This window comes from Papaver somniferum, chromosome 6 (assembly GCF_003573695.1).
Source record: "Papaver somniferum cultivar HN1 chromosome 6, ASM357369v1, whole genome shotgun sequence".
In the NCBI taxonomy this organism is placed as follows: Eukaryota; Viridiplantae; Streptophyta; class Magnoliopsida; order Ranunculales; family Papaveraceae; genus Papaver; species Papaver somniferum.
The window spans coordinates 69,601,683-69,618,398 of record NC_039363.1 but is presented as its reverse complement, the minus strand read 5'-3'; the positions used below and the strand labels follow the sequence as shown (position 1 = coordinate 69,618,398).

The window sequence follows — 16,716 nt, the reverse complement described above, 5'->3', positions numbered from 1 at the left end:
TCATACACTAACTTCCGCTGGACGTTAGGATTCCCCGCAATAGTACTACTGATTTTTTCAAACCTGAGATTATCACTTTAAAATCTATATACAATCAAACTCGAAATGATACTTGTACTACCCGAATGCATTTTGGAAATCCTGTAATTCTGCCCCCAGCAATCGCATCACACGAAAGATGGTACACACTGTACATGCTCATCTTTCTGTACGCGTAAAAAAGTGAATACAAGTTTACACAATCAGTAAGAAGACTATATTTTTTGGCACATACTTCTGAGTTCCATAACTGATAACACTACTTCTGAAACTGTTGTAACTCAATCCCCCAAGCTGATCCTAACTGCGACATCAGTTGATCTGGTGACGGACCTTCCCAGTTGTGAGGCGGTTCAATTGTTGTAGACGCTTCCTGTAAGTTCGACAATACTTGTCTCTTGCTTTCCATCGATATATTGAAGATCTCGCATCCGTTTTCATTCACCAAATCTACCAACTGTGTGATGAAAGAGCAATCACTGAGTAAATGCTTTGCATAGTAATAAAGGAATTCTCTGTTTAAAACTGCTTCAGAACATACAGAATTTGCTCACTACCTTCTTAAAAATATGCTGCAAAGTAGAATGAAAAAAACAGTACCTGCTGGATCCAAGAGAAACCGATATCAAACAAGTTTTGTTCCAGTAGAAACTGTGCTGTAGCGTGCAAAAGCTCGTTTGCTGTTTCATCAGAAAGATGACCCAGTGCAGGACCAGTTCTATCCATCAGCTTCACAAGCAAAAGATCATCGGCCGTGGACAACACTTCACCATATGCCAAATCAACATCACCTGCCTGTAATGCATCCATTGCATTACTCCAAGAGGCCCAAATTGATCCTCGGTCCTGACCAGCGTTCTCATCTCCCACTGCTTCACCAATTAGTTCCTTTTCAACTCGTGCTATGGGTCGAGATGAGCCATTTTCTTCCCCAGCAACTCTGATTGCTTCCAAAGTTGCCTCATCTTTCGAAGCTTGCCAGACACTTCTAGCAGATGGGCCCTCACCAAGCCTAGTCGAACCTGGTCCCTTGTCCCAACCTCTTCTGCTCCCAACCTGATCACCATCATTTTCTCGTACAGGTGACCTTCCACCTAGAGCTCTTCTGGAACTTAAATGTCCATTTCTTGAAGAATTGTAAGGATAAGAATCCCATGTATCAGAAACATCAGATCTCCAGTGTGTATCCCTTCCTCTGAACCCCGAACCAATACCATCAGAAGAGGAGTACCTCTCTGGAAAAGGGTGGACACGATATTTGCCTAATGTTCTAGACGAGGATACCTCATATCCTGTAAAACAGTTATTGGTTCTTCTTCCTGATGATATTGCCAAATCTCGTGCCATGTCCTCAACAACCCTCTCAAGACCCCTTACTCTGTTCTCTAGAGTAATCATGCCATCATGTGATCCTCCCATGAAGTCCTGATATTTAAAAAATATATTAGCAAGCAAAAACAGTTTTAATACAAGTATGTCCATTCATGAGTAAATACAAACAGACCTGTAGCATGTTCATGAGATGAGCTTGTTGTCTTTCCATTTGTGACAACTGCCTTTGAATGGCTAACCAGTTTACTTTACTGTTGGAACTTTCAACCTGAGATTCATTTCTTGGCAAACCAATGCCAGCACTGCACGAATCCTCCCTGCAACTGGCTTCAGCACTATTATCAACATCATATGCTCGCATATTTGCATCTTTACCTCTAATTGATCTCTGTACTACCCACTTATCACGTCCTAAATCATCAAAACGATGTTTATTAGGCAGCCCAATAGTTTCTCGTTCAATGTTATGGTAATTTATATTGATAGATCTACTAATATCACTCGACTCACTCTTTCCATTATGGTTCAATCTGCAAAAATGATCTGTATCGGTTGGCTCCGATTCGTCCTCGCTTTGTGATATTGCAGAGCTGTGAGATCTATGGGGGAGCACTACTTCGGGCAGATCGCCTGAATTTGTTTCAAATTTCTGGAAGAATTCTGGGTTCAACTCCTTGTCGGAGAAGGTGTGTGGCTTCTTCTTCATTGCTCCGACTGTTTTGTCTGATATGCTATTATCCTTTTCATTCAAAAGAGAATCAGCTGGTGGGGATGAAATGATGGATGCATCATTCGCTGCCGTCGAACTTTTTTCATCAGGATTCAAATTTTTGTGGTCTAGGATTTTTGTCTGGGCGGATTCTAAACTTTTTCCATCTGAAGTTTGTAGACCAGCGAAGTTAGTTAGGAACGAGAAAGTTTGTCTAATTGTCTTAACATGTGCATCTAATATCTATTGGATAATGACTTACAGGGAATATACTAACCTTCTGGTGTCGGGTTTGGATCATCTGGAATTCCATCAGCATTTTTTTCTGAAATCTTCTTCAACAAATGCAATGTCTCTGTCATGCTATCTCGAACAGGCTTCACCTGAATAAAACAACCAAAATTTAGATATTCAGAACATAGTTACACAGTAACAGTTGACAGTCTTAGCAAAATTTGGATATACAGGAAGTAAGTTAACAAAAAAGTAGGTAGGCATGTCAAGTCAAGTTAAGTTACTTGAGTACACTTTACAAATCAATTCATGAAGCATATCCAGTGCCAAAATTTGGTAGTGCGCAACAGCAATACTTCAGTCTCACGTGAAAGCAAGGAGATAGTTATATAGCATGAAAATGAAGAGAGTAAAATATAAAAATAGATAGTAACCGTAAGATAGATCTATTGCCTACCATATCACAGCAATAGATTCCCACCTGACTACCATTTCCTCAAACCTAATCCCACACACATGGATCTATTTGGTGAAGCACAGTAAAATAAGATACCATGAATACAATTCCCCATTTTGTCTACTAGTTTATCCTCTTCCTAAAAATTGTGAGTTGCTCCTTCAAAACAGCCCAAAACTAGCAAAAGGGAGAAGACCCAAATGTTACCTGCTCCAAAGAAATATATGCTCACACTTTCCCATATCATATTAAAACTTCTTCGAATTTGCATGAAATATTAAAATCAGCTAAAAAGCGCTACAAATAATTCAATTAAATAACTGTGAAGAATGTTTTTTTTTTTTTTTGTAAGATGCCCAGGCATCCTAGTAACAATTAAATTTTTAAAACGAATAGATAGACCCCAAACTAAGAATAGATGAAATCTGCACCCATACTAAAGGCAACATGTCTCGACCCTCAACATCACGACCTTATGTTTATGTTCTCCAAGAGATATCAACCAGCAGTGTCTTTCGCTCTCTTGCAACTGGTTGCAATATGCTTTGCACTGACTCATTCTTGTAGCCTAAAACTTTATAATTTACTTTCTCCTAAATATTACCCACTAAAAGTATATATTCCCATCCTTATTTTAAGTTCTGTCCTACAAAGAGATGAGATCATCCACAAACAGAAGTTACGTAAAAATAAACAAAAATACCTTGTCGAAGCGGCACGCCTCAAGTTTGTTTATAATCAAAGCTGTTCCATCACCATCCTTAATCAAATGACTGGAATGAGAAGCTAATGAAATCAGTGTATCAGCTGCAGCTTTACGTGTTGACCACTCACTACTTTCAAGGCAGTCATGCATGCTTTGCAACAAACTTGAAAAGTTCTGAGGTGCGATTGCTTTTACCTGCAACAATTCAATTGAAGCTTAGTTCATACAAATTTTACCTGCAGAAGGAAACCTCAAGTTACATAACTAAAGAACATTAACCCACACTAGACAAACCTGAGATAAACTAGAGACCACAGAGAAGAGTGCCGCTTTAGCAAGAAAATTCTGATTATTTAAGAACTTAGAAATTCTTGGGCACAATTTCTGCAAGACAGTAACAGGCATATCAACAGAAGATTCAACCATTCTTGCCATTGCCAATGCTGAAGCAGCTTGGACAACTTTATTCTGTTCACCCATTGCTTCAAACAATGGCTTAACAAACAAAGATAAAACAGACCCAACATTCGCATTATCACCATTCAAATACAAACAAGATAATGTCCCAATTGTATCACGGCAAGAATCTCTAACACTCGAATCAGAATCTTTAAGTCTTTTGACGATAAATGAAATGATTTTAGTGAGATGAGTTGATGTGAAATCAGTATGAGAAGTACATAGAGACCCTAACAGACGTAGAGATTCTTTCTTTACAGTGGGTTTAGGATCATTAGTAGAATCATAAAGACAATTTAAGAAAACTGAAACACCATCTGAAGTTAGGGTTTGGATGATTTTTTCTAGGTCTTCAATTGCAATCTGGTGAGTGTCTCTGTCTGAGAGTTTGGAAATTGAAGTTAGAATCTTCTGTTTTAGGTCAACCATTGCTAGATGAGATGATAAAGAAAATGATGATCTTGATGATGTTGATGATGATGTGGGTGTTTTGGTTAGTGGTGGTGGTGGTGATTCTGGTGAAGGTCTAGTGGATTTTGATGTTTTGGGTGTTTGAGAAATCATTGTTGTTTGTTGCAGAGTTGGAGAGGAAGAGATTATAAAACCATGAATGAGAAGGAAAAACTGAAACTGAGAGAGGAATGTGAGATCTGTTTGAAAGGGAAGGAAGAAGTTTCCACTTGTTTTCTTAAGTTTTTCTTTCAGGTTTTTGTATGTTACCCCACTTGTTGTTGTTAAGAAAGAAAAGAATGAGTTGTGTGATTCATTTGACAGAGCCAGATAGAGAGAGGGAAAATAAATCAATACACCGTATTGTATAAATGGGGTTGTCCTTGTAATGTTTCGTGGGAGAGTATGTTGGTTTTTTATGTATTTCGAGGGAACTTATAAAATGCATTGCATTTCAGTCATCCGACCATCTTTTTGGGTGAAAAAATTATGTATAAAGTTTAGGAGACATCGAAAACTGTTTTACCTTGGACAATACTGTGTGTTTGCAGCTTATGAAGTGTGGAGTAATAATTAACAACCCTGATACACTTCTTGAAAACCAAAACAAAGAAATGCAGGGGATTACGGGCAATTCCTATGACAATCAACAAAAAAAATTCATTTGCTAAGCCGGATGGATGGGCAAACGTGAATTTGCACTATGGAAAAGAAGTGGGCGGGGAGTGATCAAATATGCAGGCGATCAAAAACCTCGGGCGGGTGGTGAGAATCCGCGGGCAGGCAATGAGAATCCTCCAAACGATAAAAAGCTAACGGCTCTATTCTCAACTGCTACATCTTTGAAACTTACAAATTCCTGCAACTGGAACTGTTTTTCACTTGCACCATTCTACTATTTGCTTCCTCATTCTTTTAAAACAAAATCTTGCTACAAAATGAGCAGTCCGGTAAGAAAAGTTGCAAACAGTTTTAGGCAAAAAAGAGATCGCTAACATGAGCCTATACCGAGGCCTCCCACAAATGTAGATTATACTCAGAATCGTGAAGCAGAGTTTACTTCGTCTAATGTCGTTGCTGCTCCATCATTTGTTGAAGGTCATGTGTCGAGGCGTCGGGAGTGGCCTGATAGTAGTTATTATAAAATGAGAGGTGGATTTAAAGACTTAAGTGTTGTTTACAATGATCTACCCTTGCAGTTCGAGAAAGAATTGACAGATATCCCTGGAAGACGTTTTATTCTATGGACCCCATAAAACACAACAACAAAATTACGAGAGTATTGGTAGAAAGGTGGTGGCCAACGACGCACACATTTCATTTTATGGATTTTGAAATTGGTAAGTCTGTTTAACTAAAATTAAAATTTATCTTTAAGGAATTATTAAATAATCCAAAACAATTAATTATAGTTGATATTATTCTTGTAAATAGGAATTACGCTCATTGATTTGTATTTCATTTGTGGGATTCCAAGTGGAGTGGGAGAGCATGTACCATTCAACCAAGATGGATGGGTGTCGAATAATAAATGACACATGCTTCTTCCCTTGTTTTCAGAATTATAAGTATTAAGTGTAGATCATGAACATTTGAAAGGATACATCGTTCAGCGTTGGAGAAATTCCTCCCACATAAGGAAAACTCAACAAATGTAGCTGAATATCCGGAAATCGAGAGAGTATTTATTTTATGGATTGGGTCAAACGTTCTTCCCAAACTCAACTATTGTGGCTCATATTGGTTGACTTGAAGCGTTAGAAGATCTTGAAAAAGCGCCGCAATATGATTGAGTAATTTACAATACTGGTGGAATGTATTATAAGTATTAAGCGTTAGCTGGAATGTATTATGGGCTGGATCAAGCGTCTATAGGTATTTTTAAATTTAAAGGATTTTTATGAACAAATGTAGATTAAATCAAAATACTAAATTATTGAGTAATTTACAATACTGGTGGTATACCTACTTCCGTATTGGTAAACCAATTCTTAAACACAATACCCATAAACTTCCAATCCTGGACATGTACTTTACGAGTAACTGGGAGAAGGACACTGGTGGTGACGGGTCGGTTTCCAGTTTTTTTCAGAGGTATCAACAGATGATTCGGAGCCACAACAATGTTGTTGTTCACCCTTACGAGAATTTTCCTGAGTTTGCAAATCAAAATGTACAAGCTATTCTTGATTTTTCTCTCCGAAGAGTTGTTTTTTACACTCCATAAATGGAAAGAGAGGTTTGATACCAGGAAGAAAGACTGGTGTACCAGTTACGTGGGATGTTTTCAATTGCAATTAACCAACCACAACAGATGCAAACTTCTGCACCATATTTCAATCTGTTGAGACGAACGTCGTGGGTGAGGTATGAACTAAACACACGGGTGGATATTAATGAAGCGCAATATGTGAACTGGTACAAGTCGATTGCAAAGCCTGTAATTGGTACACACAACATGCATATCTATGGGTTTGATTTCCCAGGGTTATCACACCTGGATCTTGATACAAACATCGTTCCTAGACAGCCGCCTCCGGAAGATCCATGCTTTATGACTTACCCTCCCACAGGTGCAAGTTCTTCATCATCTTCGTCAAATTTGCCCGAAATTCGTTGGGAGATGCCAAGTGTTACTTCACAAGGTGATACAACCACGATCCTCATTGTTTCCCAAGATATGGAATGTGATTATCCTCAGTACAATGTGGATGCCAGTAATGATGAGTTGAAGAGACAACTGAAAGATATGTATTGGATGGCTCGGCAGATGGGGTCTATACACTTGAATGTGTATCAGAAATGGCAGACAGACACAATGTTTGGATTGATTCCAACTATAAATGCTGATGGGCATTCCCTGTCTTCCGATTCTACCAGGAGCAACAAATCATGGCACGAAGATACAGTAGTTAGAGATACACAAGCACCACGAATCGTTCTTGTTTCTCAACGTCCAGTGATACAACCTGATCTGAAACACATTTCATCATCATTCTCGCCCTACAACCCAAGTGAACCTTATTACACCGTTACACCACCACAACAACCCACTTACACGTTTGGAGCACCGAGTTCTTTCCAACAATCGCCTAGTGGTCTTCAACCATCTCCTTCCGTTTTTCAAAGTTTCCAAAGTTTGTTGGCAAGTGGGGGTATCCCGGATCTTGGAGAATGGACGACTCTAGGCCTAGAAGATAATAATAGGCGACATTAGAAAAATTGTAATTTTCAATTTTGCTACCTATGTAATAATCAATTAAAAATATGATTTTTCGTTGAAATCAAATTACATATATTTAAATGTAAGTGTTACACTAACATCACTGAAAGTACTAGGTGGAACAACAAAGAAGGGGTTGAGATTGTTCAATGCCTTAAGGATTTCGAAACAATTTTCGAAACGAAAAACCATTTTTTCCATCTTCGCCATTCCCATTTTGATCTTGTTACCAACTCGTCATCTGTTTCACCCTGGAGTCTAAAACGATTGACTTGCATGGTTAAAGCTACAAATTCATCTAATTTTTTCTTAATCAATTTTAAACGATTTTCTATGTTGCGTATAGCACGACGACTCGAAGTACGAGTGTCGCTGCAGAACCCCTCGTGAATAACCGTCAGAAATTTACCCACGGATGGTGTGTTGAAGCAAGCTGAGTTAATAAAAAAAACATAGTTTCTGCAAATTGCTTCATCTTCTTATGCAGTATACGGAGCTCGCTGAACCAACGAGGGTCGAGACATCTTTCGACAACTTGTTTAAGTGAATGATTTTTCTTCTTAAGCTCAAATAAGAGAGAGTATAGAGAACAGAGGTGTCGAATATATGAATTTGGAGTTGAAGTGAGGAGTCATTATAGAGTTCAAAATTGTAGTCGTTGGATGATCAACAATGGGCGTTTAATATAAACCCGTTGTCGGATTTTCATTAGCCGCTTGCAGGTAATCTTAGACCACAAGGTTCTTCTTCACCCGCCGGCGGCTCAACATCATTTGCACGGTTCTACATCAAATGCACATCTCTTCATCGTCCACACTCAACAAACCGATAAATTTGTTGGTTTGTTCACTCGTTTTTCATGTTTGTTGAGTCCATAGTGAGGGGAAAATGAACAAATACAAGATTTGTTGATTCCATAGAAATTTCCCTAAGAGATGAAGAATCATCGATGACTGAAGCGAAGCTAGGCTTGGACAAACTCATAGACACATATCTGAGGGGTACAAATGGGCTACATGGTGAAAATTGGACTAGAATAGCCAAAATTGGGCTTGGATGCCAGCCGGGTTGTGTGAGAAACTGCACACTCACCCTTCCATGTGGACAAGCTGATAGACACATATCTGAGGGGACGTAAGTGGGCTAAAATAGCCAAAATTGGGCTTTGATGCCAACCGATCTATGTGAGCAATTGCACACCCACCCTTCCATGTGTCTCCTGCCTACTTTCCTTCCTGGCTCCCATTCTTCCTTTATGGCCTCACATCAATTAACTAAGAGGTTTGTTAACACTCTGTTTATACCTTCATATTTTTCTTTTCGTCGACCAATTGTTCTTAATTCAGAACCTCGCTTATGTTCTTCATCTACAATCGCTCATATCTCTCTGAAACTTATTGTTATTTATCCACAACTACTTTTGTCATGAACAAGATAAAAATATTGTTGCAATGGTGATGGTGATATGAAGAGCAAAACAAAGATTACTAAATGAACGATGAGTATGCTCGCTTGAAATTGTATGTATATTGGCTACAATCTACGGTTGAGAAACGATTCGTTGCCTTGCCTAATTTTGAAAAATAGGCAGGTAAATATCAAGCTCACTCATGATTACGAGAATAATACTTAAGGATGCCAATTTTCGTAAATCCATTTGATAATCTCATGTTATCAAGCATTATAATCTCTTTAAAATATTAAGCTCTGGTAATCTCTCACCACGACCGGTTTTAGTTAATTTTAAAATTTATAAATAACGTCAACCCTAATTTTTCTTAGACTAATATACTTTTGGCGTTGTTCATCTGATTAGATTAAGGCCGAAAGTTCTAACCAGGTCCTCGCATTGAAGGAAAACTGAACGATGTGAATGCTACTTTCGCGACTTGAATTGACTAGAATCAGGCAACTCTTATAAGCCTTCATACTGACCTTTTTTTTTGTTTTGTTTTTTGGAATATTTCTTCTTAGAACTTACACTAATATACACCCACATTAAGAAGAGCCGTGCAGCATCATGATTGATTATTTATGAATAAACGTGAAAAAGCGGGGATCTAACAACACCACCCAATATTTCGCTTAGCAATATGTATGGACTAACTCCAATATACTTTTAAGAGAATCAACAAGACCCAATCAACTAAAAGTATATCAACGAGTTTATATCTCTCTCTTGATTTGATTTACTTAAGCAGGAACTGCGAGTTCTAACCAAATGCAAGGAATAACTTGGATGGTACCAAAGACCAATATCCAAGGATCAATCAATGACAATCAACAACCAAAGGTTGGATTACTCTAATTGATGATCTAACGCACAAGTTGTATTATTTCAATTATAAAGATAAAACAATATAATGCGGAAATTGAAATAACACAGACACCAGAAATTTTGTTAATGAGGAAACTGCTAATGCAGAAAAACCCCGGGACCTAGTCCATATTGAACACACACTGTAGTAAGCCGCTACAGACACTAGCTTACTCCAAGCTAACTTCGGACTGGACTGTAGTGGAACCCCAATCAATCTCTCACTGATCCAAGGTACATGTGTACTCCCTACGCCTCTGATCCCAGCAGGATACTGCGCACGTGATTCCCTTAGCTGATCTCACCCACAACTAAGAGTTGCTACGACGCAAAATCGCAAGCTTTGACAATGAACAAATCTATCTCCCACAGACAAGTCTATCAAATGATCAATCTGTCTCCCACATATAAACCCTAAAGGTTTTGTTCCGTCTTTTGATAATAATCAAGGTGAACAGGAACCAATTGATAATCCGGTTTTATATTCCCGAAGAACAACCTAGAGTTATCAATCACTTCACAACAATCTTAATCGTATTGTAGCGAAACAAGATGTTTAGGAATCACAAAAAATGAGACGAAGATGTTTGTGATTACTTTTTATATCTTGCCTATCGGAGATATCAATCTCAAGCCAATCAATCTGATTGTACTCGTACGATAGAAGATGCAAGATCAGATCACACAACTACGATAAAAGTAGTATCGGTCTGGCTTCACAATCCCAATGAAGTCTTTAAGTCGTTAACCTGGTTTTAGAAGAAAAAAAAAACAAAGGTTAAAGGAGAATCGACTCTAGCACGCAAACTAGTATCACACGTAAGGTGTGGGGATAGTTTTGCACAATACTAGATGTCTCCTTTATATAATCTTTCAAATCAGGGTTTGCAATTAGATTACCTTGGTAACAAAGAAATCAATATCCACCGTTAGATGAAAACCTGATTTAGATTCAAGCTAATATATCTCAACCGTTAGATTGAAAACTTAGCTTGTTATACACACTTGACAATGCACGCTTCTAGGTTTGTTAACCGTAGCCAAACGTATGCACTTGTTGGTTCAAAAATAGTTAACAAAAAGGTTAGCCATATGAGAATTTCATATCAACCATGTTCTTCTTCACCAGTTCAAATTTTTAGAGCATTACTCGGTCGAACTCGCATGCTTTTCTATCTCAAGCATGTTTGTCAATGTTAGTGATCAAAACTATAAGTTTTGATTTCTAGTCTACTATATCTAAGTCTCGAACTAGGATAGAAAGTGTATTTGAGCTCAAGGAATTCATGGCAATTCATCATACAAAAAGAAGAACTACTCAAGGAACCGGTGGAAATTCTCGACAAAAAGGTATGTGAAGACTTGAACTTATCTGTCACTCAAAAGTCTATCTACTCTATCTCCTACTTCTTGAGACAAAAAGTCGTATGCTATATATAGACTTAGATTATACACATTTGGTATTTCGATCCGAGTATACCTCGCCTATTTATATATCGAAATATGTGTTGGTAAGTGTTTCGTTTCGACCATGTTTATCTTTACCTAGTGACGTAAGTCATGATATGTTTCAATGCTACTTTGAAAATTGCTTTGACGAGAAATGGTGTATCAACTGTATAACGTCCTCTAAGAATGTTTCAATGGTAGGAATGAGATTTTAGATTACATAACCATTGATGGATATAAGTATTGTTGTGGAAACACATATGTGCATAATTCCTATCCCTTGAACCAAAGTTTGCGAACTTTGTTGATGAAGAGAAACCGGAAGAATGGCTTGTTACCAAGTCCGCGAACTCAGTCCGTGAACTGCCGAACTTCTCATTCTGCTAGAGTTGACAAACTAGCTGCGTCCGCAAATCCAGTCCGAGAACCCAGTCCGCGAACCGGTGGAAAGTCTTTTCCTAGATTTTATGCTAGAGTTTGTAAACTCTGCCCAGTTGCTTAAGTCCGCGAAGCTAGTGTGCGAACTTAAGAAGGTTATATATCTGAATATGATTTCTGAACTTAAACTTATAAAGACTAAGGAATGCAATTTGCAAACCGTGGCTATAAAGTTCATGAACTGTTCGAGTGAATCAAATCATCTTTGCTTCAATTGTGTATTGTGTAGTACATAAGATTTCCTTGCAATTGAACAACTCTCTAACTAGTTCATTTGAGTCATTTGAACTAGTTATGGTAAAGAAGAATATGGTTGATATGAAATTTTTCTTTGCTCTTATGGCTAAATTTTTGGTTAACTACTATTGAACCAACAATGTGCATGTTTGGGTACGGTTAACAAACCTAGAAGCGTGCATTTCATTTGTGTATAACAAGCTAAGTTTTCGATCTAACGGTTGAGAAATATTAGCTTGAATCTGAATCAGTTTTTCATCTAACGGTGGATATTGTTTGCTTTGTGACCGAGGCGAAACCCTGATTTGAAAGACTATATAAGGGGACATCTAGCAACTCTGCAAAATTAGTCCCCACACCTCACGTGTGATACTAGTTCCCGTGCTAGAGTCGTTTCTCCTTTAACATTTGGTTTTCTTCTTTTAAAACCAGGTTAATGACTTAAAGAATTCATTTGGATTGTGAATCCATACCGATACTGCTTTTATCGTAGTTGTGTGATCTGATCTTGCATCTTCTATCGTACGAGTACAATCAGATTGATTGGTTTGAGATTAATATCTCCGATAGGCAAGATATAAAAATTAGTCACAAACATCTTCGTCTCAGTGTTTGTGATTCCGCAACATCTTGTTTCAGTACCATACGATTAAGATTGTTGTGAGGTGATTGATTTATCTAGGCTGTTATTCGGGAATATAAGACCGGATTATCAATTGGTTCCTGTTCACCTTGAATTATTATCAAAAGATGGAACACAAAGTTTAGAGTTTTTCTGTGGGAGACAGATTGATCCTTTGATAGACTTGTCTGTGTGAGACAGATTTGTTTATTGTTAAAGCCTGCGATTTTGGGTCGTAGAAACTCTTAGTTGTGGGTTAGATCATCTAAGAGAATCAAGTGCGCAGTATCCTGCTGGGATCAGAGGCGTAGGGAGTACAACTGTATTTGGATCAGTGGGAGACTGATTGGGGTTCAACTACAGTCCAGTCCGAAGTTATCTTGGAGTAGTCTAGTGTATGTAGTGGCTTAATACAGTGTGTGTTCAATCTGGACTAGGTCCCCGGGTTTTTCTGCATTTGAGGTTTCCTCGTTAACAAAATTCTGGTGTCTATGTTATTTATATTTCCGCATTATATTGTTTATCTTTATAATTGAAATAATACAGGTTGTGCGTTGTAGATCATCATTTAGAATATCCAACCTTTGGGTTGATTTACATTGATTGATCCTTGGATATTGGTCTTTGGTACCATCCAAGTTATTCCTTGTATTTTATTAAAGACTCGCTGATTCTATTAGCTCGAGTAAATCAAATCAAGAGAGATATATTAACTCCTCGATATACTTTAATCTAGATTGAGTCTGACTGTCTAGTTGATTCTCTAGCAAAGTATATTGAATTTAGTCCATACAGATTGCTAAGCGAAATATTGGGTGGTGTTGTTAGACCCCCACTTTTTCAATTGGTATCAGAGCAGGCAAACACGTTTAAGACCTTACAAGTCCGTGTTTGTAGCGATCTGACTCTATGGACAGTAGTGATATCTCAATAAATGCACCGCCAGATCCAAGGATTTCAGAACTCTCTTCCATGACTGATTTTATAAAATTTGTAGAAAGAATTCTATCTAAACCTCCACCAGGTTTAAAATCCCTTGAAGTGTTTTCAGGGCTTGAAAATAAGCTTGAGATCTTATCTCTAGATGTTGAGTTATACCTCCAGAAAGAGCAAGAATCTCTTGACAGGCTAAATCAGTGTATGATGAATAATATTCATGTTGAGGTTGATATTGATTTACTAATCAGTGATAGCAATGCTCCTCCTATGCGTAATCCAATTAGTTATGATAAACTAAACGAATTACAAGAAGAGTTTAATTCTCAGTCATCTGAGTGTATCACCTCAAATCATGAATTGATTCGTTGCTCAATTCCTGATACTTCATATGAAGATAGTAGTATTGTCTTCTTTTATGAAGAATCTAGGACGTCTCTTTTTATCAAAATAGTTTCCCTTCGCAGTGCTAAAAACTATCTGCGGAAACTGTTTTTTATAAGTTTGAAAACAAGAAATCAGAAACACAAATCTCTTTGGGTTCTCTTGAAGTTCTTTGATAGACTTATAAAAACAGTTCCTTGGGTGTTTCTCAACACTAAAAGATTTAAGAGTTGTTGGAAAGAAACTCTTTCTTGGTGCCATGGTGAGCAAGACATTGTTCACCTCAACACAACTTGTTTGTGTTGAAAGTGCATCCTCACCAAGAAATGCCCTGCTATGTATACGGTGAGGGAAGCACAACAACTGGGGTGCACAAATTATATTCGGTAAGGCTATAGAATTCAATTGGACTTTTCTAAAAAGGTATTTCTATAAACTTGAGAAATTTTTATGTTTTTATTACTTGTTTGAGTACTTATAATGATCCATGTACCTTGATTATCGTTCATTTCTACCTAACTTGATCTGTGTTTAAGGTTCTTAAACGTTTAGGTTTGAAAATAGTAGTTCGGGATGTTTGGACTTCATGGTACACCTACCATGTATGCATAACATCTTTTAAAATCAAAATCCAGGGGTTTAAGTTCGCGGACTTAAAAATTCGTTTGCAAACCCGTATGCATACTTGACGACGATATTCGGTAAACTTGTTCTGGCCTTAACTTTTTTGTCCGAACTCGGAATGACCTCATTATTTTTACAGTCTCTTCCTCTTTGAATTCTCTTCAGAATGGAGGTGATAATTATTTAATTTGGATGAGTTAAGATTGGTATTTGTCTTGTCTCTTGTTTTTGAGTATTTTGCTCCGTTTCGTTGCACTTGTTCTACTTCTCTTGAAATTGGGCACTTGGATTCTTGGAGTACTACTCTTCTAAGCTAATTTGTAGATTTTACAAGAATGTTGTTGGTGAATCACAAAGAAGGAAGTTCAAGAATAGAAAGTAGTACGCGGTGCTATGGAATTCTTGAATGTTCACAATCATCCTTTGTGAACTATGGTGCATGGTTGTTATTGACTTTGTATGTTCTTCTTTTTTAAGAAAGTCTTTTTATACGCCTTTGGTAGCTATTATTGGTGTAAATCCATGCGAAAAAGATTGATTCTACCCTGTAAGGACAAATCATCTTGTAGGTGCATTACGAGTTTGTCTTGATGCCTAGGAAACTTCTTATGAGAATTTATTCTTATTCTTGAGAATGATTACTAGAGTTTGGAATAACAATTATTGTGATTACACATAGCTATGTCCAACGTTTTCATCTTCATGTTTTTAGGTTTATTGGTTTAAATTCTAAAAACTTCTTGGAGGATGATGTTTTGCACTATTAATCTTTATGATTTGTTATATTGCAATTTGTTATGGGATTGGTGTTTACGTCCGTGAACTATGTTTGTCCCATACTTTGTCAAAAGTAAAGTCGTTTATGGTCGGTATTCACGTACTGGTAAAAGAATGAATGGAATTTTTACAAATACAAAAGTTAAGCCTATATTGTCAATTATTTGATGGAAGATAGGTTAAAATCTTTTGTTTTCAAGGATTATGTCTATTAATATCGTTATGAAAATAGTGATGGGAAGATAGAATGAATCCTTGTGTATTCCGCAGTATTGATCATCCCTGATCCATATTTGATGTATTACTGTGAGGCTCCGTAATGTATCTTATGTTGAGCACTATACAACCAAGTTTTATTTTTTTAGCTTAGTTGGTGTTCCGTGAGGTATGCTATGTCGAGCATATTGAACTAAATTAATCATCTTGTTTGGTTATTTAGTTATTGCTCCGTAAGTTTTCTTATGTCGAGCAAAACAATTGACAATTAAATTGATTACTTTTGTGATTAGTTTGGTTGTGTATTCCAATTAGATTAATTATGGGTTCTCTTGTAATTAATCTTGTTGAGTATTTTCGTGTCTCCATAAGTTCTCTTATGTTGAGCACAATCAATTGAATTGATCACCTCTTGTGTTTAATTTGATTGCCTATTCCGATTAAATTAATCATGGGTTTACTTGTGATTAATTTGATTGAGTTTTTGGATATAGAAAATCATTCTTATGGTTTTTGGTGTCCAATAAAAGTCATTATTTTCTTTTGAAATTAAGGTCGCTCTTGTTGTTCTTTCGGGAATGACATCAAATGGGGGAGAGTTCTTTTGAACTTGTGCTTAATGGTCATATCTTGAGGGGTGTGCAGCTGTGGAATTTTAGAAGAGTTATCTTGTATCTTTAAACTCCTTGATGAATGCATTTACCTTCGGCTTTATGATTGCATCTAAATTAGTTGGTATGTAATTTTTTCCTTTTTTCATGAAATGTCTCTTTCGGAAATTTCATTATAATCCCGTTCTTGTACCTTTTCCAATTTTATTGACAAAAAGGGGAAGAAGTAATATGTAGTTCACACTACAAATACATATGGTTTTCGGATCATTGTGTAAGGGGGAGTGGTTTCCATGTGAGATGGAGTATTAACTAAGAGGGAGTGATACATATCACCATAGTATTATTGTTGAAGTTGTGATACAATTGGACTTTTACACTGTGTAATAATACTATGACATTGTATAACAATGATCGAGACCGATGCTTTCTCATTGTTATAGCTACAGATCTTCAACAACGGTGATGCTAAACTTACAACTTTTGGGATCATTGG

The 16,716-nt window shown here is 37.2% G+C and overlaps 1 protein-coding gene across 2 annotated transcripts; it reads right to left on the bottom strand.

Moving 5' to 3' along the window:
• Positions 1–34: 34 nt before the first annotated feature.
• On the bottom strand, positions 35–4,700 carry LOC113287899 (microtubule-associated protein TORTIFOLIA1-like). Of its 2 annotated transcripts, XM_026536775.1 has the most exons (7): positions 3,772–4,700; positions 3,475–3,672; positions 2,358–2,463; positions 1,882–2,247; positions 1,544–1,782; positions 640–1,464; positions 35–496 (listed from the first exon to the last, which is right to left on the bottom strand). In XM_026536775.1, exons 1-7 carry the CDS (start codon positions 4,498–4,500, stop codon positions 299–301), a joined length of 2,661 nt encoding a protein of 886 aa, XP_026392560.1. In that variant the 5' UTR covers positions 4,501–4,700; the 3' UTR covers positions 35–298. The 2 variants fall into 2 exon arrangements, with proteins under 2 accessions (XP_026392560.1, XP_026392559.1); XM_026536774.1 differs by having other exon boundaries at positions 1,544–2,247.
• Between the last annotated feature and the right edge of the window lie 12,016 nt (positions 4,701–16,716).

Coding starts and splice junctions, on each gene's coding strand:
- LOC113287899 (XM_026536774.1), bottom strand. CDS start 4,500: ATGATTTCTCAAACACCCAAAACATCAAAATCCACTAGACCTTCACCA. Junction 3,673..3,771: donor TGGTCTCTAGTTTATCTCAG/GTTTGTCTAGTG, acceptor GAATTGTTGCAG/GTAAAAGCAATCGCACCTCA. Junction 2,464..3,474: donor AGGCGTGCCGCTTCGACAAG/GTATTTTTGTTT, acceptor TGTTTTATTCAG/GTGAAGCCTGTTCGAGATAG.